General features: G+C 35.7%; 4 protein-coding genes across 6 annotated transcripts; all 4 read left to right on the top strand.

Annotated features, from left to right (window-relative positions):
• Positions 1–35: 35 nt before the first annotated feature.
• Mmy (UDP-N-acetylglucosamine pyrophosphorylase mmy) lies at positions 36–2,144 on the top strand. Its single transcript, XM_078190463.1, has 3 exons — positions 36–664; positions 741–1,137; positions 1,216–2,144. Exons 1-3 carry the CDS (start codon positions 186–188, stop codon positions 1,750–1,752), a joined length of 1,413 nt encoding a protein of 470 aa, XP_078046589.1. The 5' UTR covers positions 36–185; the 3' UTR covers positions 1,753–2,144.
• Positions 2,145–2,631: 487 nt separating this feature from the next.
• LOC144474994 (uncharacterized) lies at positions 2,632–4,665 on the top strand. Its single transcript, XM_078190461.1, has 2 exons — positions 2,632–3,219; positions 3,324–4,665. Exons 1-2 carry the CDS (start codon positions 2,963–2,965, stop codon positions 4,528–4,530), a joined length of 1,464 nt encoding a protein of 487 aa, XP_078046587.1. The 5' UTR covers positions 2,632–2,962; the 3' UTR covers positions 4,531–4,665.
• A 23-nt stretch (positions 4,666–4,688) lies between these two features.
• Positions 4,689–7,910, top strand: LOC144474998 (mitochondrial import inner membrane translocase subunit TIM44). 2 transcript variants are annotated; one of them, XM_078190466.1, is made up of 7 exons: positions 4,689–4,775; positions 5,288–5,452; positions 5,516–5,761; positions 5,838–6,039; positions 6,128–6,276; positions 6,347–6,710; positions 6,802–7,910. In XM_078190466.1, exons 1-7 carry the CDS (start codon positions 4,773–4,775, stop codon positions 7,047–7,049), a joined length of 1,377 nt encoding a protein of 458 aa, XP_078046592.1. In that variant the 5' UTR covers positions 4,689–4,772; the 3' UTR covers positions 7,050–7,910. The 2 variants fall into 2 exon arrangements, with proteins under 2 accessions (XP_078046592.1, XP_078046590.1); XM_078190464.1 differs by having other exon boundaries at positions 4,690–4,775; positions 5,838–6,042; positions 6,802–7,904.
• A 614-nt stretch (positions 7,911–8,524) lies between these two features.
• On the top strand, positions 8,525–22,257 carry Hyd (E3 ubiquitin-protein ligase hyd). Of its 2 annotated transcripts, none has more exons than XM_078190448.1 (37): positions 8,525–8,950; positions 10,060–10,260; positions 10,344–10,656; positions 10,743–10,951; positions 11,031–11,194; positions 11,314–11,513; positions 11,600–11,868; positions 11,949–12,103; positions 12,188–12,457; positions 12,656–12,769; positions 12,844–13,025; positions 13,094–13,211; positions 13,320–13,474; positions 13,585–13,870; positions 13,946–14,062; positions 14,140–14,313; positions 14,425–14,557; positions 14,639–14,861; positions 14,961–15,199; positions 15,286–15,410; positions 15,492–15,727; positions 15,810–15,973; positions 16,056–16,387; positions 16,488–16,896; positions 17,032–17,380; positions 17,451–17,790; positions 17,918–18,150; positions 18,240–18,755; positions 18,980–19,162; positions 19,273–19,644; positions 19,740–19,925; positions 19,998–20,138; positions 20,224–20,433; positions 20,541–20,902; positions 20,986–21,192; positions 21,290–21,668; positions 21,741–22,257. In XM_078190448.1, exons 1-37 carry the CDS (start codon positions 8,889–8,891, stop codon positions 21,951–21,953), a joined length of 8,541 nt encoding a protein of 2,846 aa, XP_078046574.1. In that variant the 5' UTR covers positions 8,525–8,888; the 3' UTR covers positions 21,954–22,257. The 2 variants fall into 2 exon arrangements, with proteins under 2 accessions (XP_078046574.1, XP_078046575.1); XM_078190449.1 differs by having other exon boundaries at positions 8,526–8,950; positions 14,140–14,307.
• The last annotated feature ends 12 nt before the right edge of the window (positions 22,258–22,269 follow it).

The following is a 22,269-nucleotide window of genomic DNA, read 5'->3' as shown; positions in this document are numbered from 1 at the left end:
CCGACGTGATACCTGTTGCTCCACGCGTCTTAAGCACACTCTCTCCGATGTACCGTTATAAAACTGTAACGCGAACACGTATCGCAAAGCTCGCTGATAACGTTCTTGATAGCGCTGTTACGATAAGTTGACACATTACCGGGAACGTGGTTACAATACTGTCAAATTGAGAAAGAAACGCGATCATGGAAGTTTTACGGCGAAATCTTGCCGTTTTTGGCCAAGAACATCTGTTACAATTTTGGGACCAATTGTCAGAGGAGGAAAGAGACGAACTTACCCAGGACATAATGGAAGTCGTTGTTGAGGAAGTCACTCTGCGTTATGAGAAAGCTATGCATGATTCCTCTATTATGCAAAAAGGTTCGTTGGATGACAAAGTATCTCCTATTCCTAAGGAAAGAATTGGCTCTGTTAAGGAAACAGATGGAGTACAATTGAAAATGTATGAGAAATTGGGGCTACAAGAAATTGCAAATGGCAAAGTAGCAGTGGTGTTGATGGCAGGGGGTCAAGGCACTCGATTAGGAGTTTCTTATCCTAAAGGCATGTACGATGTTGGATTACCTTCTGGTAAAACTCTCTTTCAATTGCAAGCAGAAAGAATCATTCGTTTGGAAAATATAGCAGAGGCAGAGTGTGGACAACGAGGAGAGATTACTTGGTATGTATAAAAAAATATATGTATTAATGCAACGTTAATAAATTGTAGGTGAACTAACAATTGTTCCCTTTGTCAGGTACATATTAACCAGTGAAGCCACTCATGACACTACCCTTGAGTTTCTACGCAAGAATAGTTATTTCAACTTAAAGGAGAATAATGTAAAGGCCTTCAAGCAGGGCATGATGCCATGTTTCACCTTTGATGGAAAAATCATTTTAAATGAAAAACATAGAATCTCAAAAGCACCAGATGGTAATGGAGGATTATATCAAGCACTAAAAGTTCAAGGAATATTATATGATATGTTACAACGGGGAATACGTAGTGTCCATGTTCATTCAGTAGATAACATCCTGATAAAGGTAGCCGATCCTATCTTCTTAGGATATTGCTTATCATCATATACGGATTGTGGAGTCAAGGTGATAGAAAAATCATCACCAAGCGAAGCGGTAGGAGTTGTGTGCAAAGTATGTTGATAATTTTCACAATTATTTATTTAGGTACTATGAATCAAAACATTGTTTATATTATTATCGTTGCTGTAGGTGGACGATAGTTATCAGGTTGTTGAATACAGTGAAATTTCAAAAGAAACAACTGAATTACGTTATGACAATGGATCATTAGTATATAGTGCTGCAAACATATGTAACCACTACTTTACTGTAGACTTTTTGTCTGCAATTGCCAATAACCATGAAAAGAAGATGCAACTGCATATTGCCAAAAAGAAGATTCCATATGTAGATACGAATGGACAGAAACAAACTCCTACAGCTCCAAATGGTATTAAAATAGAAAAATTTGTATTCGACGTGTTCAAATTTGCAGAACGTTTAGCAGTTTGGGAGGGTAATCGTCAGGAAGACTTCAGTCCTCTTAAAAATGCTGATTCGAGTGGTGAGGATTGTCCGAGTACTGCACGTAACGATGTACTCGAACTTCATAAAAAGTGGTTGCTAAATGCAGGAGCAATAAGCGTAACAAACAATGTAGAAGTATCTCCTCTGTTATCTTATGCTGGAGAAAATCTAGATCATTTTAAAGGTCAATCATTCAAAGGTCCTTGTGTTTTGGAGTAGTAAAACCAGATATCGTTAAAACTTTGTATATCAACAACAACAATACATATTTTTATATACAATTATAAACTCATAATCCATAACATAGATATATTGCTTAACATTTCATAGCTTAATAATACAATTTAAACATAATACATTTTTAATGGTTCTATAAAAACTTCATCCAGATGATGTACGTATAAGAACATTAAAGTAGATACACACACATATAGTCATGTACATATTATTATAAAATAAATTAATCGTAAAATTTAAATTGTATTATAAATATTATATCGATGTTATATGTATATTCATTCATACATGGGTATGGCAACATTTATACGTTCCAATAAAATGCATTTATACAACCTTTATAAATATCACATAAATATAATAAAAGAAGAATTCTAAAATAGTAACAGTCAGAAAAACTACTCATTACTCTAAAGTTTAGCTACCCTCTTAGAAATCCTCTGGGTCGATATTGTGGACAATGTAAAATAAATTAATTAATTCTGATATTTACATTCATACTATTAATATTTTTGTACTTTAATATTGAGAACTGAAACTATCATATTAACCGATAAATTAGTTCTTTTTAAATATTTATACTGAAACGTTGAAGATTTATTCTAAACTATTTTATAATGACGACAAGTTCAAAGAAAAAGTTTAATCAGCAACGAAAAATTTATTAATATACTTTATTAACTAATCAATATGAAAATTATCGATAAAATGGAAAACTAGCATATACGATAATATTAAAATCTACATTATCAACATCTGCTACTATACATACGTATATGGGGATAGTGGGAAATTGACCCGACAATATAGTCTGTGTACATACATTCGTTCTCGCTACTATCTCACTAACTATACATGGTTAATACTATGGATATCTAAAAAGTAGAAACACAGACGAAGTATCAGATGGTGCTACGAATATTATTGAACTGCACATGTTATTAGTAATAGTAAAAAATGTCATAATATATAGTTTTTGAAATATAATAATTATTTATAAGAACATATTATAAATAATCACACATTTTTATTGCCACTGCATTTATGTTTCCTTGATCACCATAAGTGCATACATAAGTATAACAGTGCTTATGTTTTATAATATTGTTTGGAATTGTTATATGTGCGTACATATAATAATCTGTGTGTAGTAGGAAGTAAAAAACAGGAGAGAAAAGAAAGTAGGCTCAAAATGAACAACATTAAGATATTAGCTTTTCAGTTAATAAGGTTATATGGTTCCAAACCTCGTACTGTAAGTCGTACTATAAGTCGTCCTGTAAGTCGTCCTCGTGCTGGCATTCAAAGACAACCCAAATTAGAGAAAATGTCACAATTATCAGATGATGAAGAAGAAATTGATGATGAAGAAGAAATTGATGTTGAAGATTTAGATGCGTACACATCTGACTTTATGAATGTTGGAACGTCTCATAAAATGCACGAAAGGTATCTATTTATGAATCATAATAAATATAATGTATTTCATATTAACATTTTAAATTGTTTCATTTTCCAAAAATTTTTAATAACAATTATTTATATGTTGCTAGAGAAATGCAAATGTTTAGAGAGAAATTAAAGCAACAAATTGTCAAAAGCAAATATTTTAAAGAAGTGACTCCAAAATTCCTCACATTCATGGAACAGGATAAAATGCGAAAATTGCACGAAAGTGACCCAATGGAATGGACACCAGAAAAATTGAGTATGAGTTTCCCAGCTTTACCTGAAACAATTAAAAATATTTTAAAGGCCAAATGGATGCCCAAAACAGTAGATAGCATTATTAAATATGACATTGGAGTTGTCAAGAATTGGAAGGATTTTAAGAATGGTAAACTAGTAGTAAATCCTACTTTACATGAACATTTAATGAAATTCAGAGACAGAAAAATTGCTATACCTGACAGGGAGGTATTAATTGAAATGTTTGGGTCGCTAAAAATGGAATTACCAAAGCCAAGGAGTTCAATGTTTTCAAACATCATCAAACATACAAATGAAAAACAGTCTCTTCACAATCAGAAATTGATTTCTATAAAAAGTGAAACAAATAAAAGTGAACAAACATTGTTTCCTATAGAGAAGAATGATGCAGAAAAATTCATTACACAGGTAAACAACTCTGACTTTACAAAGGCCAAGAAAAGAAAGTCTGTTGCAGTTGGGAAGGCATTAACTTTCAACGAATTTTTAAAAGAAAAGTTGAAAGAATTGTATAAAACGTCCCCAGAAGAAGGTATCACATTATTGCAAACATATAGAAAGTATATAGAATCAACTAATTTAGAAGATGGAAAGTCTGATGAATCTAGCAACTTTGTAGAACAAGTAAAAGTAAATAAAGAAAATATGGTTCCATCAAACAATGTGTCACTGGTTAAAGAATCTGAAATTCAGTCTGAGGTAGCAGCAGATATGGTAAATACAGATGCAAAGTCTAATAAATCTGGCAACTTTGTAGAACAAGTAAAAGTAAATAAAGAAAATATGGTTCCATCAAACAATGTGTCACTGGTCAAAGAATCTGAAATTCAGACTGAAGTAGCAGCAGATATGGTAAATACAGATCGCAGTAACAGTGTGGATACTTATATAAAGGAATGGAAAACAGATATAGATACAAAATTCGAATACATGAAACCTATAAAAATTCCTACAAAGTTATGGAAGCAAGGCATGACGTACAGAATAAAGGATTGCTATTATGATGATGATGGAGAATTTCTATACAGAGTACCAGGATTGAAGTCATAACATGTATATTTAATCGTGTATTTGAAAAGTAAAATTTTGTGGAGTTGTAATTATGGTATCTTCTTTGCCAACATTCTGAACTGTATATATGTATAAAGTAAACTATATTCACGAAAAATAAAAATAACTTTATTGGTTGTGTGTTAGCATGTTACGATTTTTGTCGACAGATGTCCTTCCTAAAGTAGTAGGATATGGTTTATGAAGATTTTTAATGCCGTCACAGATAAATCAGTCGTAAAATGGTAAATGATATCAATTACTAACTGAACATTTACTTGTTAGTCTTGTAAAAATAAAAGTTACATGTTCTCATTCATTGCCTTTCCTATTAAACATAAATTCAGTATTTTCTTTTTTTGAAACCGGTCGTTTTCTCATGTGTTGCATGAGGTTATGTTCTTCGGTACAACATAATGCACACAGTTCTCATGTCATTACATCATGTAATTCAAAGATTTCGTAATAAACGAAATATTTTTTATTGCTTTTTTTATTATTTTAATCAATTAAGTAGTCTCAAATTAAGAGACTGTATTACTGTGTAATATTAGCAATCGTGTGTATATTACTCATACTTTATGTAGAAATTAATACTTTATCATGAATATGTATTGTTGAAAAGCAATTGTAGTCAATTATATGAGGAGCTACTCTTATTTCGTTCATGTAACAGAATCGTGAAAATTGTATAACACTGTTTCAATGTATTTCAATTTAGTCAAAGTGCACGTTTGAACAATAGTTTTTGTTCTAGTTTCAGAATCTTGCAATGTGTAGGGCCAGCTTGATTGGTGCCACACGTTCGGCACAATCTAAGAAGAAGTTTGGAAATGGCTCCAAGGATAATTTGGTCATACGTAGTTATAATACATTGCTGCAGTCACAGTTATGTCAAACCACAAATGCTCGAGATTTATCAGTGAGTCTTACTTTGAGTAATGTAAAATAAATAGTTACTTGCAGTTAATGGTTATTTCTCTAGGTTCGATTTTATTCAAACCCTGCACGGAGACCAAGCTTCTTCTCTCAATTTCTTGAGAATATCAAACAGGAGATGCAAAAGAATAAGGAAATGAAGGAGTCCTTAAAAAAATTTAGAGAAGAAGCAGAAAAGCTTGAACAATCTGAAGCATTACGATCAGCAAGGCAAAAATTTCAAGCTGTTGAATCAGAAGCCAGTAAAGGTTCAGAGGCTTTAAAAGAAAAACTAGGTTCTTTAAAGGATAAGGTATGGACCCTGTTGCTCTTTTCTGCATCAGTAGGAATTGTTTGAACATTGCATAAATTCTTCTTGTGCCACGTAGGTACAAGAAGTCCTTGAAGAAGCGAGTAAAACTGACATAGGTAAGAAAGCTGGACAGTTGGGCGAAGAAATATCAAAGTCTGCTAAAGGAGCAGCAGAAACTATTAGTGAAAAGAGCCAAGCTTTAGGAAAAACAAGCGCGTTCCAAACGATATCGCAAACGGCCGAAGCTGTAAGAGAAGAATTAGATCATCAAGGAATGCGTGGTATTGAATAAATGTATTTAATCTTAACAATTGGATATGTAAATGCATGAAAATGTAACTTTTCTTATTTTAATGATAATTGTAGGAAGAGTTTATGTTCCACCTAAAAAGTTAAGAAAACGGAAAGATATTATACGCGTTGAAGATGATAAATGCGTTTCACCAAACGCAGAAGCTCTAGGAGTTGAATTACATAAAGATTCAAAATTTTACCAATCGTGGCAAAACTTTAAGGTACGTATTTTAGTGTATTAAATATTAATTAACAATTAGTACTCTTATCAGGTAATTATATTTTTTGAAGGATACAAATCCATATGTGCATAAAGTACTGGATTGGAAGCTGAAATATGAAGAATCAGATAATCCTGTAATTCGTGCTTCCAGACTATTAACGGATAAAGTTACAGATATAATGGGTGGACTGTTTCAAAAAACAGAACTTTCAGAAACATTGACAGAAATTTGTAAATTAGACCCCAATTTTGACAGAGTACAATTTTTAAGATATTGTGAAACAGATATTATACCAAATATTCTCGAAGCTATGATACAGGGGAATCTTGAAATTTTAAAAGATTGGTGTCACGAAGCTCCATACAATTTAATAGCTCAACCTCTGAAGCAAGCAGAAAAATTGAAATATCATTTAGACAGCAAAATCCTAGGTATATTTCCTTGTCTAAAAGACACTGTTACTTGTTATTTTTTTCGCAAGGTTATTATATCTTATTACAAGTCAAATCTTCTTAATTTCAGATATAAATAACATAGATTTACTAATGGGTAAAGTAATGGAGCAGGGACCAGTTTTAATTATTACCTTCCAGTGTCAACAAATTATGTGTGTGAGAGATGCCAAGAACAAAGTTGTAGAAGGTGATCCTGAGAAAGTAATGCGCGTCAACTATGTTTGGGTACTATGTCGCGATCCTACAGAACTTAATCCAAAAGCTGCATGGCGTTTACTTGATCTTAGTGCTACTAGTTCAGAGCAATTGGTATAGTGTACAACTTATGTGTGGATCTAGTTGAAACTTTAAACAATTAACATGAACACGAATACAGGTGACGAGAAAATAAGTGAAAATTGTCACATGTTTCTTTACTCGTTTAAATTGAATTATACTAATTCTATCTAGGATTGCTGGATAGAATAACGTGCTCATTAATACGTCGCCGATATATGTTATTTTATATAATTTTATTAGAAAATTTAGTTATATCAATTTTATAAAGACCATAAGTTGGTTTGATCGGTACATATAAATAGGAAACAAAAGTAACTTAAAATGTACCATAAAATGTATTGAGAAGAAAAAATAATTGACCACTTGTTCAATGTATTTAAATAGTACTTTGATTCGTAGCTATGCTGAAAAATGTACATGTGATTTTAATATTATAATACATGTTATTTTAATACATTGTGTGGTCAAATGCATGTAAAAACTGAAAATTTCAGTGTGATGCTTCTTCCTGTATATACAGAAATTATGTTACTAAAAAATGTTAAGAAACAGGATAAGTAATAGTTTACATCAAATGTAAAATATTACTTTCGCCATTAACTTTTTATGTTAAATCCGCAATGAAACGAAATATTTGCAAAAATCTTATGATTAAACAATGTCTTGCATTAAACATTAGAAGTCAAATGACAGAATGTATTATGCTTAAGTGTACATACATGCAAGTTCATGTTATAACATTAAACTGTACAGTACCTATAGGTATACTTGATAAAACTATCAATTATTTTAAAAAACTGTAATATATACAACAAAATTATTCGCTTCTGAGCCACAATAAAGAATCTTAATATAAAACTCAAAATACATGTAAACTATTCCTTCCTTTTTATGTGTTCATTGTAAGAGAAAAAAGTGATCTCTAGAATAATCTAACAATAAAAATTACAAACTGATCGCAAGGTATCGTTAGGTAATTTTATTTAATCATTTCTAAAATTAACAAAATACAAATATGGGATGTATATATGTTTATATGTGTATGCATGCACATACAGTTGTACTGGAAAGTATGTTGAGACCTTTTCAAACGTAATAACTTTATTGGAATAAAGTTAGATATAAGATTGACTTCTACTTTGTCTTTATATATTAATCAATTGCAAATTTTGTAAAGTTTTTTTTAATCGTTGTTTAGTAACCTAATCATCTGAAAAAAGTTCAAGTCATTTCGTCCAATTTTCAAAATAGGTTACTCCATTTGATAAGGTGTTTATGTTATTAGGTTAAATAAAAAATGTCCTATTCGATGAATTCCATGAAAAGCTATATATATTTCGTGTCGAAGTTGTATGAAAAAGTAACCAAAACATTGTTCGTATATGAAGGGTAATACGGTGGTATGTACGTGCGTACGTACATACCGTATGACACGAGTTTCTATGAGTTTCTGCGAGTTTCTGTCGACCACACCACAGGCTTAAAGCCGCCATGATACTTGTTCGCGACCCGTAACGCCTCTACGCGACGTACGAACGAAGAACATCTGGATTAGAGCCGTAGCTCGTCGTAGCTGTTGCTGTTGCACGACAAAGTCAGTACATAACATATTCTACGCGAATATTTTATTCACGTGGACAATTCTTAATGATCGGTAGTATACGATACATATCGTGAAGTCCTTTTAATTGAGAACTTTTTGTGTATTTACGAATACCCGAACGATAGTCCGATCCGTTGGGTTTCGGGAACACGTAACTGATTGTTTCTTCAGAAAACATGGCTGAATATCATTTCGACGGTGTGGTGAAATTGTGTGTACAGAATTATTAAAACGATATCCTGCTCTTTTGAACACGTTGAACTGCCGGCAAAATGACATCGATACATTTCGCCGTGCATCCGTTACCCGGAACAGACGACCAACTGCATGATAGGTAAAAGAGAACATGTTCGTTATTGGTTTTTCATTAATCTATCATTTCGGTATGCCAATGGCACTTCTTTTTACTGCTCCTAGAAGCTGTTATCGTTTCTATCGTTTCTTCTTTAAATATTAGGTAAATTCGTATTCTTTCTCGCAAGTTTACTTTTTTCACTTTAATTGACCCAAGCACGACTCGATGCCTCGCTCGATCTTCGTTCCGAACGAACGCTGTTTAATCATTTTCCGTACTCCATTCTATTCTTCGAACATAGGGAAATCATTTATTGTTAAATTCTTACGGTTCTTTCTTTTTTTAAATACAGCGTAACCTGCGTTTCTGTGCATGCATCCTGCACATAATTCGATATCGAATTTATACAGTCGTACAGACAATTCATTGTCATTACGGCATTGGTTTATACGTACGAACCTTTCTGTAAATGGGTTTCCATTGCCAGAGAGAAAACTATTTCCCTCTCGTTTCATTGGCGTTTTATTATGTTCATAGGTTACGAAAACAAATTTTCATTCCGAACTTTCTTTTCGAAGTATTCTCGAATATTTCTGTGTGATTATTCATAGATTGTTCGTAGTGAATATTTCGTACATTATATTTTTTATTAAATGTTTTAAAGTTCTTTGATACAATTAAATTTTACAGAAAATATAGTCATTGTAATTGTAATTCGTGGATATTGTATTTACCAATATTTATTTTTAAATACATAATACTGTCATCCTAATACTTGACAATGCTTATTCTTTTTTTTTCATCCATAAATAATATTAATACGAATTTTACTAGATAGTGGAACATGATGGTTGTATTTTCTATTACCATTATTTATAATCATTATGTTCATTATCAAGCTTATTTAATCTTCCCAATTAATTACCAAAGTTTTCAATGATTAATTAAGCTAGACTATAGAATGTTTTTTGTTACATAATCTAAAATTGATAAAGTAATTTATTATAACGTATAACATTACTTAAATGTTGCGTTCATTGAACGTATACAAGCATTATCTTCTATGGTTTTCTGTTAAAGTTTATTCTACCTTTAGAAAATTTTTTTTTACACATGTGTCGGGGAATTATAGAAACATTATTTTCTAGGTTAAAGGAAGTGGGAGAGAGGATCAACAGATACGGATTTGCTACATTACCAGCATTTAATGGTCTAAAGATTGCAGCTAAGCATATTGTTGTTGGACCAACACATATTGCACTTCTTACAGAAGATTCTAAAGTTTGTAGGGTTGCATTTACAGTATTGTCAGATAGATTGGATCTAAGTAAAAATGAACCAAACAGAAAGTAAGAACAAGCAAAATATATAGTACATAAAAAGCAGGATATAAAATGGAAGGTTTCCTCCAGTATATTTACTTTTATTGCAGTACAAATAAAAGCCATGTCGGGAATTCAAATTCAGCTCCAAGCGGAGGTGGAAGTAGTGGAAGCGGGGGCAGAGGTATGTCTAGAACACGTGCTAGAATTATGCGTGGTAGTTCACGAGGTGGCAGCAGTGGTGGAAGCAGTAGCGGAGGTAGGATAGGTCCTCCAGGTGTAATCATGGGAGGAGGGAGTAGCAGCAACAGTTCACGTCCCATTGCACCAGTACCTGCACCATTTGTGCCAGAGGATCTTATATCTCAGGCTCAAGTGGTACTACAAGGAAAAAGTCGCAACCTTATTATTAGAGAATTGCAGGTTTGTTTCATTGATATATATATATATATATATAATATTATGATCCTAATTTCAAGGTGTCTAATTATGAAATATCTGTTGCACAGCGTACAAATTTAGATGTAAACTTAGCAGTAAATAATTTACTCTCACGGGACGATGAAGAAGGTGATGATGCAGAAGATGCAGCAGATACCTATGTACCCGAAGATCTCATATCTTTGTTGGATGGTGGGTTTAGTAATGAACATTCTGTTATAATTGACGCGGATTCTATGTTTTCTGAAGACGTGTTTGGCTATACAGGAATGAGAAGGTAATTAATTATTTTACATTTTACTCTTCGGCCGACCGATGGAAAACAAATTGTTTTCAAACGCGATTATCTCTTTTAGCCGTGGAAGTTCTTCACGCAGAATAGGCAATGAAAGAGAAGGTGATCGTGCGTCAGAACGGGACAGAGATCGCGATAGTTTCAGTAGATGGAGAGATCGTCAGTATTGCGGACCACGCCGTTGGTTGGAAACAGCTCTTAAAGAATCATGGGAGAAAGATTCTGGTAAAGTTTTTGATTAAATTTGTGCCGCGCTTTTATATGATACATACAGGTGTTGCCGGACACACGCATACGCGTGCGTATGTGCGTAAACACTAATTATGTATTTTTTCCAATTAAAGATAATAAAAAGAAGGAACTCGCATCTCAAAGTCCTTTATGGATATCAGAAGAATTGGAATGGTGGCATGAACGCAGTTCGAATCCTGCTCCTCGTTTTGTACAGATTGCTTCACTTTACAGTGAATTAGTCGCTGTTTCTGCTGGGGGTCATTTATATCAGTGGAAATGGTCCGAATCAGAACCTTACAAACACCCAGAGGTACTTTATTATTTAAACAAGTATATAATTGAATTTTGTTATTATACAACTAAAGATAAATATAATTTAAAAAACGTTGATTTTAGAATCCAAACATACACCATCCGAAAGCTCCGTGGCTTGCTATAACATTAGAAAAAATAGTAAATATATCAGCAACTGCAATTCGTTGTTCAATTAGCACCGAAAGTGGTAAAGTAGCTACTTGGCTCGACGAACTTGTGGGTCACGTTGCTTCTCGACTTGAACATCCAGCTCAAAGATTTACTGAATTTACGTTGGACAAGATAGTATCTCTCCACACTTGTGCTCTGTACACTGTTGCCAGATTGGAAAGTGGTACATTATACTGGTGGTTAGTTGAAATTTCAATGATATAGTACGAATATGGTTTGAGAAAAATGATTTTTAATCATTATAAATTTACATGTACAGGGGAGTTTTACCATTCGCACAGCGCAAAAAATTATGGGAAAAGTACAAGGCTAAGTCGCGCAAACACAGATCATCGACAGCATCTTCGAATGATATTAGCTATGGCACACACGTTTGTATGAAAAATAGTCCTATATATCAACCAGGAGCGATAGGTAAGTAACAGCTAAGGTATCCGAAAGTTAAAACGTTTCCGCAATATAATAGAGCAAATACTGATTCCTCAATGTGTTTCCCAGGGTTCACAATAGCCAACGGGATTCCAAAAGTGGGACAACTTTTAGTGGCTGCTTGGAATTTAGATTCAAATTGCAGATTCAAAGTACTACCAGCTGGAACTCATTTGCTTAATGCTACTGCTGACAAACGAGAAACAAGTGGAAACAACGGAACCGGTACTATTACTAAGACAAATCATAAAGAGACCGCAGACCGTCTTGATATGCCTCCACCACCTTCACCAGCTTCGAGCACATGTAGTGATACTGGTAGCATTACAACAAGTCACAGTAAGAATTTGTCATCATTTATTTCTATTGATTTGCTTACAGTCCGCTTTTATTATCTTGGTAGTTTCTTGGAGGCTTTGTTAAAGTGCCCATTTTATTTTATATATTTTACAACAAAATATTAGAAGTTTTTGGTAAGGGTCCGCTTTGGGCGGAGTTGTTTAATTATAATTCTAATTGATCGGTTTGGTTTTATAGAGAGGCAAAAGCGAGTTGCGCCTAGAAGCGAAGGGGAATCCGAACGAAAAGATGAAGAAGAATGGCAATTAAAGGATGTTGTTTTCGTAGAGGACGTTAAGACTGTTCCTATTGGTATATTATATGAAATTTAGTCTCTGTATTTTAATTTTCTTTACATATTATTTCACGATGTATTTTGTATACAGGCAAAGTTATAAAGGTGGATGGTTACTATGTTGCTGTGAAATTCTTTTCAAAAGATTCAAAGGAAAAAGAGAAAGAGATTAAGGAGAAAGATTTCAGTACGTCAGACTTCAAAGATCTGACAGCAGAAGAATCAATCAAATTGTTAGCCGATTGTAGATTGCTAAGAAAGGACGAGCTACAAGTAAGTTGAGTTTATATACGTACTGAAAACATGTTGGAACACTACCAGTAATAGTTGAATGTACTTAGGTAATCAAATCATCCATGAATCCAAGAGCTCCAGATTGTTTCCAACGAACTCCTAGAAGAGTAAATATAGTTGAAGGTTCTACCGATAATATATTAACCATCGCCACAGACGGACAAGGTAAAGTTTCAGAAATATGTACAGATCGTGTTTGTTAATTTATAATATTTTCTGATAACAGCAACAACAATAACGATGATAACTATAATATTAATTGATCGCTTATAGGCATCCACGCAATAGTCAAAAAAGGAAACAAGCTGAGTTATGTGATATATAATTTGAGTACTGGCAGACATGTTCAAGATTGCTATATTCCATCGGATATATCATGTTTCTTGGGTTTACAGCCTCAAAACATCAGTCTTACAAACGCGGGAGAGGTACATGCTTTAAATTTTCTCTTTAATGTATTCATAGGTTACAGTATTTGTATATCTTTTGTTTTTAATATAAAAGGTGAGGAAAACTATAATTTATTTTCATATTACAGAATATCGAATGTTCTATGATTCTCAGAGATGGAAATAATACAATCTATCCGTTGGTAAAAGATTGTGCTGGTGCTATCCGTGATCCACACTGTCTAGATTTAGTTCCAGTAATTTGTATTGGTGCTTCGACCATTCCCATACCAAATTGTTCGAATTCGACTAATATGAAAAACAAAGTTGCCGTTGTTGCACTAGCATTTGATAACCTTTTGCTTATGCCACGTATATTAAGGTGTGATTACGACAGCGTGAAACAAGTGTTCTGTAACCTGGAACAAGATCATAGTGAGTGTTTTTGCCTTTAGACAGTTCTGTGAACACTGTATGTACATAATACACCTCTTATCTTTCTCTTTAAAGAAAACAATGCTGCACAAATTCAGGCAATACTAACTGAACGTTGCGATGGAAACCGCAACATTCTACACGCTTGTATCAGTATGTGTTCACCAACCTCTAATAAAGAAAACGATCAAGGTATTGCAATCATTACCTCACATTACAAAGCAGAATAAATTGTAACATATTCAAAGTTATATTTTTCTATTTCGAAGGCATCGAACGTGAACTAGTAACGAATACAGTCGACGGCGCGTCTGCACCAATTGAGGAACCAATACCAACCTTAAGTTGGCCACCCGAAGCTTTCGATAACACATCGGGAGAAGAAGATAGTTTACTTAGCATTGGCGCTGCCAGTATATCTATGATGAACAAATCAGGTAAAAGTGTATTGAATGCCTTTTTAATTTTAACATCTTTAATAAAAATAAAATTACTCTGATTGTAACTACACTATTACATTGTCAGTTACATAAATCTATTTTTATTGTTCGTAGGTGTCGGAACTACATCCAATAATACTTATATCATAGACTCCGTTGAAAGAAGGAACAATGCGTTGCTTATATTAAAATACATGTGCGAGAGTATCGTATTGACACCTCATCTGAAAGAATTACTAATGGCGAAGTAATTATCGTGGGAACCATAAATTTGATCAACTTTGTATGCTTTGATGAAATAATTTAAATTTAATGTTTGTCTTAACAGGGATGCCCAAGGTCAGACACCATTGATGTTAGCTGTGTCGGTGCGTGCGTATCACGCGGCTCTTATCTTATTAGACACTATTCAAAGAGTTGGCAAAGATCAAAAGGAGTGTCTTGCTATGATATTACATCCTGATGCAAATCCGGATTTGTCACCTTTGTTCGTTACATGTTGTAATGACACTTGTAGTTTTACTTGGACTGGAACACAACACATTGACCAGGTTGCGAATTATTCATTATATTTGAGTAATTAGGGCGTGAACTTGTTGATTCTAATATAAACATGCTTTTAACAAAAGATTCTTTCATTTTCTTTTTAGAATATTTATGAATGTAGAACTTGTGGTTTAACCGGCTCCTTATGCTGTTGCACGGAATGTGCTCGCGTTTGTCATCGAGGACACGATTGCAAAATGAAGATAACATCTCCGACGGCATATTGCGATTGTTGGGAGAAATGTAAATGCCGTGCTCTGATCGCTGGACATCAAAGTGCCCGTTACCAATTATTATGTCGCCTTGTAGTTAATACTGATCTTGCGACAAAGATAAATTCACGGTAAAAGAACGATCGGCTTCCCCATTTCTATTTATAAATTTGATAGAAAAGAAAATACTGAGTAAATTATATTTTTGTTTTTCTAGAGGAGAATGCATTTTATTATTCTTAGTACAGACTGTAGGTAGACAAATGATGGAGCAAAGGCAATGTCGGTCAGCGCCTCGGCAACGATCGACATCCGTCAGTCGCAAAGGGACATCTTCAGATGGTAATTTATTTACTGGTCATCATTCTAATCAAATTTCGATTGACCACTACCGATTATGAGCTCATTTATTGATTGATTTAGGCGTGGATGCAGATTCAGATATGCCAGAGCATGATTTAGAACCACCCCGTTTTAGTCGAAGGGCTTTAGAAAGATTACTCAACGACTGGCCAGCAGTCCAATGCATGATTATGTCGGGCGTCTCTACAAACGGAAACGATCAATTATTTGGAGATCAAGGACAACTGTGTCGCCAAAGCGGCACCGCATTGCTCGACAAGTTTACCCATTCACTTTTAGTAAAATGCAGCGCAGAGGTTCGAAAAATGTTTTTTCGACTCATTTAGTTGTGTATGTGTTGCATGAACATGCTGAATAAAATATTTATTACTATTTCAGATGCTTGATACCCTTTTAACAACTTTGATTCGTGAAATGCAAAATGACTCGGTTCCAGGACGCCAAGATGAGGCAACCAATGTTGCACGTCGGTTCGTTCGGTCCGTAGCTCGAATATTTGTTATTTTTACGATTGAGATGGCGCCGGTAAAAAAGAGAAGGAAGTACGTGTGAAATCCATTAATCTCGTGAATAATAATAATAATGTGAAAGTATCTTGATTTGGTATTAACTTGATCGTTTCAGCACCACTCAAACATCGCAACCGTTGATGAAATGTCGGAAAGTATTTAAAGCATTGATCAAATTAGCTGTCGAAGAATTATGTGAGACAGCCGACTCTTTGATAGCGCCTGTGAGATTGGGCGTGGCGCGACCAACGGCACCGTTCACGTTGACCCATTCAGCGATAGAAGTGATCAATGGTTCCGAGGAGCTGTTTTCTATAGAGCCATTGATACCTCAGAGCGGAGTTAGTTCTCAAGCATTGGATCCAACATTACAAACACAACAAGGGAACAATAATATAACTATCGCCAGAGACGTTTCTGCTATGGACGAAGCTGAAGGTGGTGATGGTACGACAAGCACGTTGATTAGCACTACAATTCGTCGATATAATAATATAAAATCAATGAAATAATCGATAACTTCTTTATATAACTGATTTACGTATAGAAGGTCCTATGGATGTAGACGGTGACATAAGCGAGCATGAAGAATCCGGAGTATCGGGAACTGTTGCTGGACAACCAATAGGTGATATGGACAGTAATACGGGAGGCGTGGGTGAAGAACAAGTAGGAGATGGAGAATCGGATACAGAACTCGATCTTCTCGCGGAGGCAGAGACAGAGTCAGACTCCGACGATAATCATAGCAATCAGGATGCAGCGTCCGCTCAACGCAGCGTGCAAACCGGAGCCACAGCTGGCTCTGATGGTGGGATGGGATCGATTTTATTATTCCCAGAGGATGAGTCTGGCGAATCAAGCCAGCAAGAGGATGATGAAAGCGAAGCGGGGGAGACTGACGAACAAGACAACGAGGATTTTCAGATTGGCGACGAACAATTGGAGAGACGAAGGTAATCGACTCACGGGCCGCTTTATCCAAGTTTGCTCGTCTATAAAATTCGTACTGAAGTCAACAGACAAGTTTTACATTTTACCATTTTATTATTAAAAACGAACCTTTTTCTATCGTTAATACCTTATTTTAGTGGTTCATCTGGTCATTTACACCGTAATAATCTTGCGCCCATTTCTATGCAATGGGCGATACGTAATCGCGAAACAAGTACGCGTACAGCAGGATTACGGGTAGCAGGTGGCAGTAATTTGGTTTTTTTTGACCCCGCGTCTATGAGGCGTACTACTACAACATCAACGGTTGCAGCTACACAAGAACCCATTATAATGGGAACCACTACCAGTTGCTTGGCACGCGCGTTTGGCCTTGTTATCCGACAGATAGCCGATCTTCTAGTTATGATGCAAGATTATAAAACGTTGGCACCATTTTTGCCGCGACTGATGGAAGTTACTTACCAGGACGCGTTGAACTTACAGGTCTGATGCGTTCCTCTTCTCTTGAATCGAATAATGGGAGTAGAATTTCAATTATTACTTGTGTTAACAGACGTATCTCGAAACGCATTTGAAACCAACATGGGACTGGTTGTTAACGGTCATGGATGCTACGGAAGCACAATTGAGATTCGGTGTATCTTTGACATGTAGCGCGGATCCTACGCATCCGGAACACCCATTGAACAATGCCCCATCACTCTCTGGAGGGAATTTTACAGGGTTGCTGAACACCGCGGCTTTGTCTTTGACTTTACAGTCTAATACAGGTCGGAATCAACGCAGTGGTATCGCTACCAGCACCAATATCTCCACTCCACAAGCTTCTACAAGACTCACCGTTGGTTTTGCAGGCGTTGGAGAACCTTCCAGAAATAGTAGGGAACGCGAAGGTACGCGCGAACTTTCTTCTCATAGATCTAATAGTGATATTCCTGTCTTAGAGTACGAACTAGTTCGAGTAGAAATATGAGTAGAGATTTTCTCGTGATTTTCCTACCTAATTTAGGATACTTTTAGGTAGCGAGATACACTTGGCACGACGTGAATTTCTCTCCTATTGCCTCTCTTTAATGCGTGCTCACAATGGCGAACACAGAGACAGCTTACCAGTGTTGGACGTTTCGTCTTTGAGACACGTAGCCTACGTCTTCGACGCATTAGTCTATTATATGCGCTCACTTTCGGAACCGATGTCGGCTCGTGGTGACACCCAGAAAGGCTCTTCAAATTACTCGAGTTGGAACGATCAGGTTCGTGCGTCAGAACTGATCGGATTTAAATGTATATTTCAGATGGAACAGAACCTGAAGAAGTTCTATCGTCACCGTGTATGTTACAGGATGAAAATGACAACGACGAAGGAGAAGAATATAATTCTCCCGTACCTACAACAATGGAAACAGACTCTGTTGATTATCCAGACTTGCTTCAAGTACCCATTTGTGGATCAGGAAATAATAAGGACAGCACCCCGAAAGGGAGGAAGCACCCTTTCTTACAAAGATCGGACTCTACCTTGTGTTTGGGTTGTCCGCCTCTCGACCCGTTCGATACTGTTATGAGTGAAGCATTGCCATTAGCAGATCAGCCGCATTTATTGCAGCCTCATTCGAGACGTGAAGATTTATTCGGTATTCCAAGACAACCAGCAACAAGTTCGAATCCTAATCAGTACCTCTTAGCAGGCCTACCTACGAGGCTTGGTTTATCAGCGCGTGGTACTGACAATCAGAACACCGTTACACCCACGCTTAGCCAAATCATTCAAGGACCCGCCTCGTTCGCACCAACAGATACAAGACGCAGTTCTGTTTCGGTTGGAGGAGACTCTTCTTCGTCCTCCGCAAAATATACGGTAATATATTCCATAAAAGTAGCATAAGTTCTTTTGAATTGAGAACACCAAATTTATAATTTCGTGTTCAACAAAATCTTACTATGTTGATATCTGCACTAAACACAAGAAAACACGTTTCTATCGACAACTGTGTAGTATATATCGTGCAACATGTATTTTAAGTAATTAACACGAAACAACGAATAACAGTAAAATATAAAAATCTACTTTGCATATTATAGGAAAAGGCAAAGTCGTTTAATCACTCAAACGATAATCATTCGCTAGTCGCAGAACAAATTGATCGAGCGCCAATTATAGTTTCTACTAATAACCAAAACGATGAAGCAGCGGGAAGTGCTAAAAATGCTAAGGATCAATGTAAAATAAATAGAAGCGTTATTGTTAGAGCTGGAACTGTTTCGGTAAATATGGAATTTGATTGTTTTCACTTTAATTTTTAATAAGACGCGGAATCTTTGTACAATTGTGTATTTTGCGTTGAAAAAATGACAACACGGTATTGATTTTAAAGGAAACGAATACTAGTAAACCAGGTGCGCCGGAAGTATTGGTTGTATCCACTGTTGAAACCCAAAGCGTGACAGAAGATGTTGATCCAGCCGGTTCGAGCCAAGAAATATCAGCTCACGAAACTGTCGAAACTAGTCCAGTGGAGAACGCGAGAGCCGTTTCATCCATCGGATCGAATATATCCCATAACATTTTATTGGGACGTTGGAGAGTGTTACTAGATCTGTTCGGACGCGTCTTCATGGAGGACGTTGGATTGGAAGTTGGTTCTGTTGTGTCAGAGTTGGGAGGATTTTCAGTGAAAGAAGCGAAATTTCGTAGAGACATGGAGAAACTCCGCAGTACGCAACAAAGGGATATTACCTTATACAAAGTAATTGAATTATTATCATCATATGTTCGATGCTATTATTATTATTATCATTTACATGTCGAACACATTGTAACTATGCTTCTCTTCTGTTTAAGGTGGAACGAGATAGAACCCAGCTTCTAGTCCAAACAATGAAGGAATTAAATACACAGTATAATTTATATTACAGGCGTGCCTCTAATACACCTCCGTTAACTGTTCACCGTGTTAAAGTAACATTCATAGATGAACCTGGAGAAGGTTCAGGAGTTACAAGAGGTTTTTATACAGCAATCGCAGAGGTTTGTAACGTTAACGAGAAATTTGTTGTTCATTCTATTCTACGAGTATAATCCTTCATGTTCTTTCTGTAGGCATTGCTCGCGAATGAAAAACTGCCTAATCTCGAAGCAGCACAAGTAGGATCAAAATACACACCGTACAATGTTCTGCAAAAATTAAAAAGTAGAGATCGCGATCGTGACCGTGACCGCGACCGCGACTTGAGACGACAGGTAAGATCATTTTTCTTGTGGCACAAAGAAACTAAAAGACAGTTTCTTTTCATTGCTCGCTCATGGTATCGACTTTTTATTCTAGAACCCACGATCTTCTGGAAAATGTCGTGGTACACGTAAAGGATTGTCTTTCGAAGCTCGTTCTTTTCATCCATCCGGATCAGTCGAAGGAAGTAGTAGCACTGGACCTGGAAGTTCATCCTCCAATTCCCATCCGTTGCCCGTCAGTCACCCAATTAACGATCATTTGACTATGCATCAACAACAACTCGGGGACAGACTGTATCCGAAAGTAATTGATAACATTTTTAAATTTATTTCGTCAATTTTGTTGACTGAAACTTTTCTGAATTTTAATAGAAAGAAATCTCTCAAAGAATCTTTGTCTTCCTCTGACAGGTCTACGCGTTGAGACCCATGCTGGCCCAAAAAATAACTGGTATGCTCCTGGAGCTATCCCCTGCCTTTGTGTTGATGTTGTTAGCTTCAGAGGATGCACTACGACAAAAGGTCGAAGAAGCGTTCGAATTAATTAGCGATTCAGCAAATCAACATTTACCAAACGAGGGACTGTTGGATTTGGATATGTACAGTTTGGCAGCTCGATGGGGAGCAAATAAGAAGAAAATCGAGAACAGCATTCCGGATGACACGGAAGATAACGCACCTTTGTTTTATTCGCCGGGGAAGAGAGGTTTTTATACACCGCGACAGGGAAAAGCTAGTTACGAACGACTGAACGCATTTAGAAATGTGGGCAGGTAATGACGAAAGACCTTTAAATAACGACAGAAACAATTCCGACTATCGCAGTATTGCAGTATTTAAATTTCTTACCTTACAGACTCATTGGCTTGTGTCTTCTGCAAAACGAACTATGCCCCATATTTTTGAATCGTCACGTGATCAAATATATATTGGGAAGACCAATACGTTTCCATGATCTGGCGTTCTTCGACTCTGTAATTTACGAAAGCCTGAGGCAGCTCGTTATCGACTCCGAGACCAAGGATAGCAACAGTTTATTCTCTGCTCTTGATCTTACGTTCAGGTACCATTCAACATCAACTGTTTTCTACCCTTGTAAAAAGTGAATTGTAGGTCATATTTCTATTTCTCCTAACTCCTATATCTTTCTACAATTTCAGTATTGACTTATGCCCCGAAGAAGGAGGGGGATCAATCGAATTAATACCCAATGGTCGTGACATAGAAGTAACAGCGTGCAACGTTTACGATTACGTTCGAAAATATGCTGAAGTTCGTATGATTAAAGTACAAGAGAAAGCATTACATGCGATGAGAGAAGGAGTGTTTGATGTTCTTCCGGAAGGAGCATTCGACGGTTTAACGTCTGAAGATCTCAGACTCCTTTTGAACGGAGTCGGCGATATAAACGTTTCCGTTCTTATATCTTACACCTCGTTCAATGACGAATCAGGAGAATCTGTGGATAGATTAGCCAAGTTTAAACGATGGTTGTGGTCTACCGTGGAAAAAATGTCACACACAGAACGCCAGGATTTAGTAAGAATTTTATGCGATTTTCTACATTCCAATTGATTTAAAATACTCCAATATTTACCAATTGTTTTACAGGTATACTTTTGGACAGGATCTCCAGCATTACCGGCGAGCGAAGATGGTTTCCAACCAATGCCAAGTGTAACACTGCGGCCAGCAGATGATGCACATCTACCAACTGCAAATACATGTATCTCTCGACTATACGTTCCATTGTACAGCTCTCGCCACGTATTAAGACATAAACTACTAATTGCTATTAAGGCAAAGAACTTCGGATTTGTATGAATATATACATATACGTATATATGTATTTATATATATATATACATATATATGTATATGTATACGTATATATATACATATATATATATAAAATATTATATGACCATGTTTGTGCGCAATAGCTCTAAAAAGAAGTTATGCTATTGATAATGATATAAGAAAAAAACATGTACGTTGTTAATTTTTTCCTTCCTAGAAAAATTTATAACATTTATAAATTTGTAAGGTGTAATTATGAATTCTAATTTCTCCAATTGAAAAAACGGTTTTCATGATAAGATTTTATGTTAACGTGTCATCATTAGTCTTTATAGTGATC

Source organism: Augochlora pura, chromosome 9, assembly GCF_028453695.1.
Source record: "Augochlora pura isolate Apur16 chromosome 9, APUR_v2.2.1, whole genome shotgun sequence".
In the NCBI taxonomy this organism is placed as follows: Eukaryota; Metazoa; Arthropoda; class Insecta; order Hymenoptera; family Halictidae; genus Augochlora; species Augochlora pura.
The sequence above is the reverse complement of the archived record's forward strand: the minus strand, read 5'-3'. Positions and strand labels throughout refer to the sequence as shown.

Coding starts and splice junctions, on each gene's coding strand:
- LOC144474998 (XM_078190464.1), top strand. Junction 5,762..5,837: donor TAGGTTCTTTAAAGGATAAG/GTATGGACCCTG, acceptor TGTGCCACGTAG/GTACAAGAAGTCCTTGAAGA. Junction 6,711..6,801: donor TTTAGACAGCAAAATCCTAG/GTATATTTCCTT, acceptor TCTTAATTTCAG/ATATAAATAACATAGATTTA.
- Hyd (XM_078190448.1), top strand. CDS start 8,889: ATGACATCGATACATTTCGCCGTGCATCCGTTACCCGGAACAGACGAC. Junction 11,869..11,948: donor AGTGGTACATTATACTGGTG/GTTAGTTGAAAT, acceptor TTACATGTACAG/GGGAGTTTTACCATTCGCAC. Junction 18,756..18,979: donor CGTCCTCCGCAAAATATACG/GTAATATATTCC, acceptor TGCATATTATAG/GAAAAGGCAAAGTCGTTTAA.
- LOC144474994 (XM_078190461.1), top strand. CDS start 2,963: ATGAACAACATTAAGATATTAGCTTTTCAGTTAATAAGGTTATATGGT. Junction 3,220..3,323: donor TCTCATAAAATGCACGAAAG/GTATCTATTTAT, acceptor ATATGTTGCTAG/AGAAATGCAAATGTTTAGAG.
- Mmy (XM_078190463.1), top strand. CDS start 186: ATGGAAGTTTTACGGCGAAATCTTGCCGTTTTTGGCCAAGAACATCTG. Junction 665..740: donor CAACGAGGAGAGATTACTTG/GTATGTATAAAA, acceptor TCCCTTTGTCAG/GTACATATTAACCAGTGAAG. Junction 1,138..1,215: donor CGGTAGGAGTTGTGTGCAAA/GTATGTTGATAA, acceptor TCGTTGCTGTAG/GTGGACGATAGTTATCAGGT.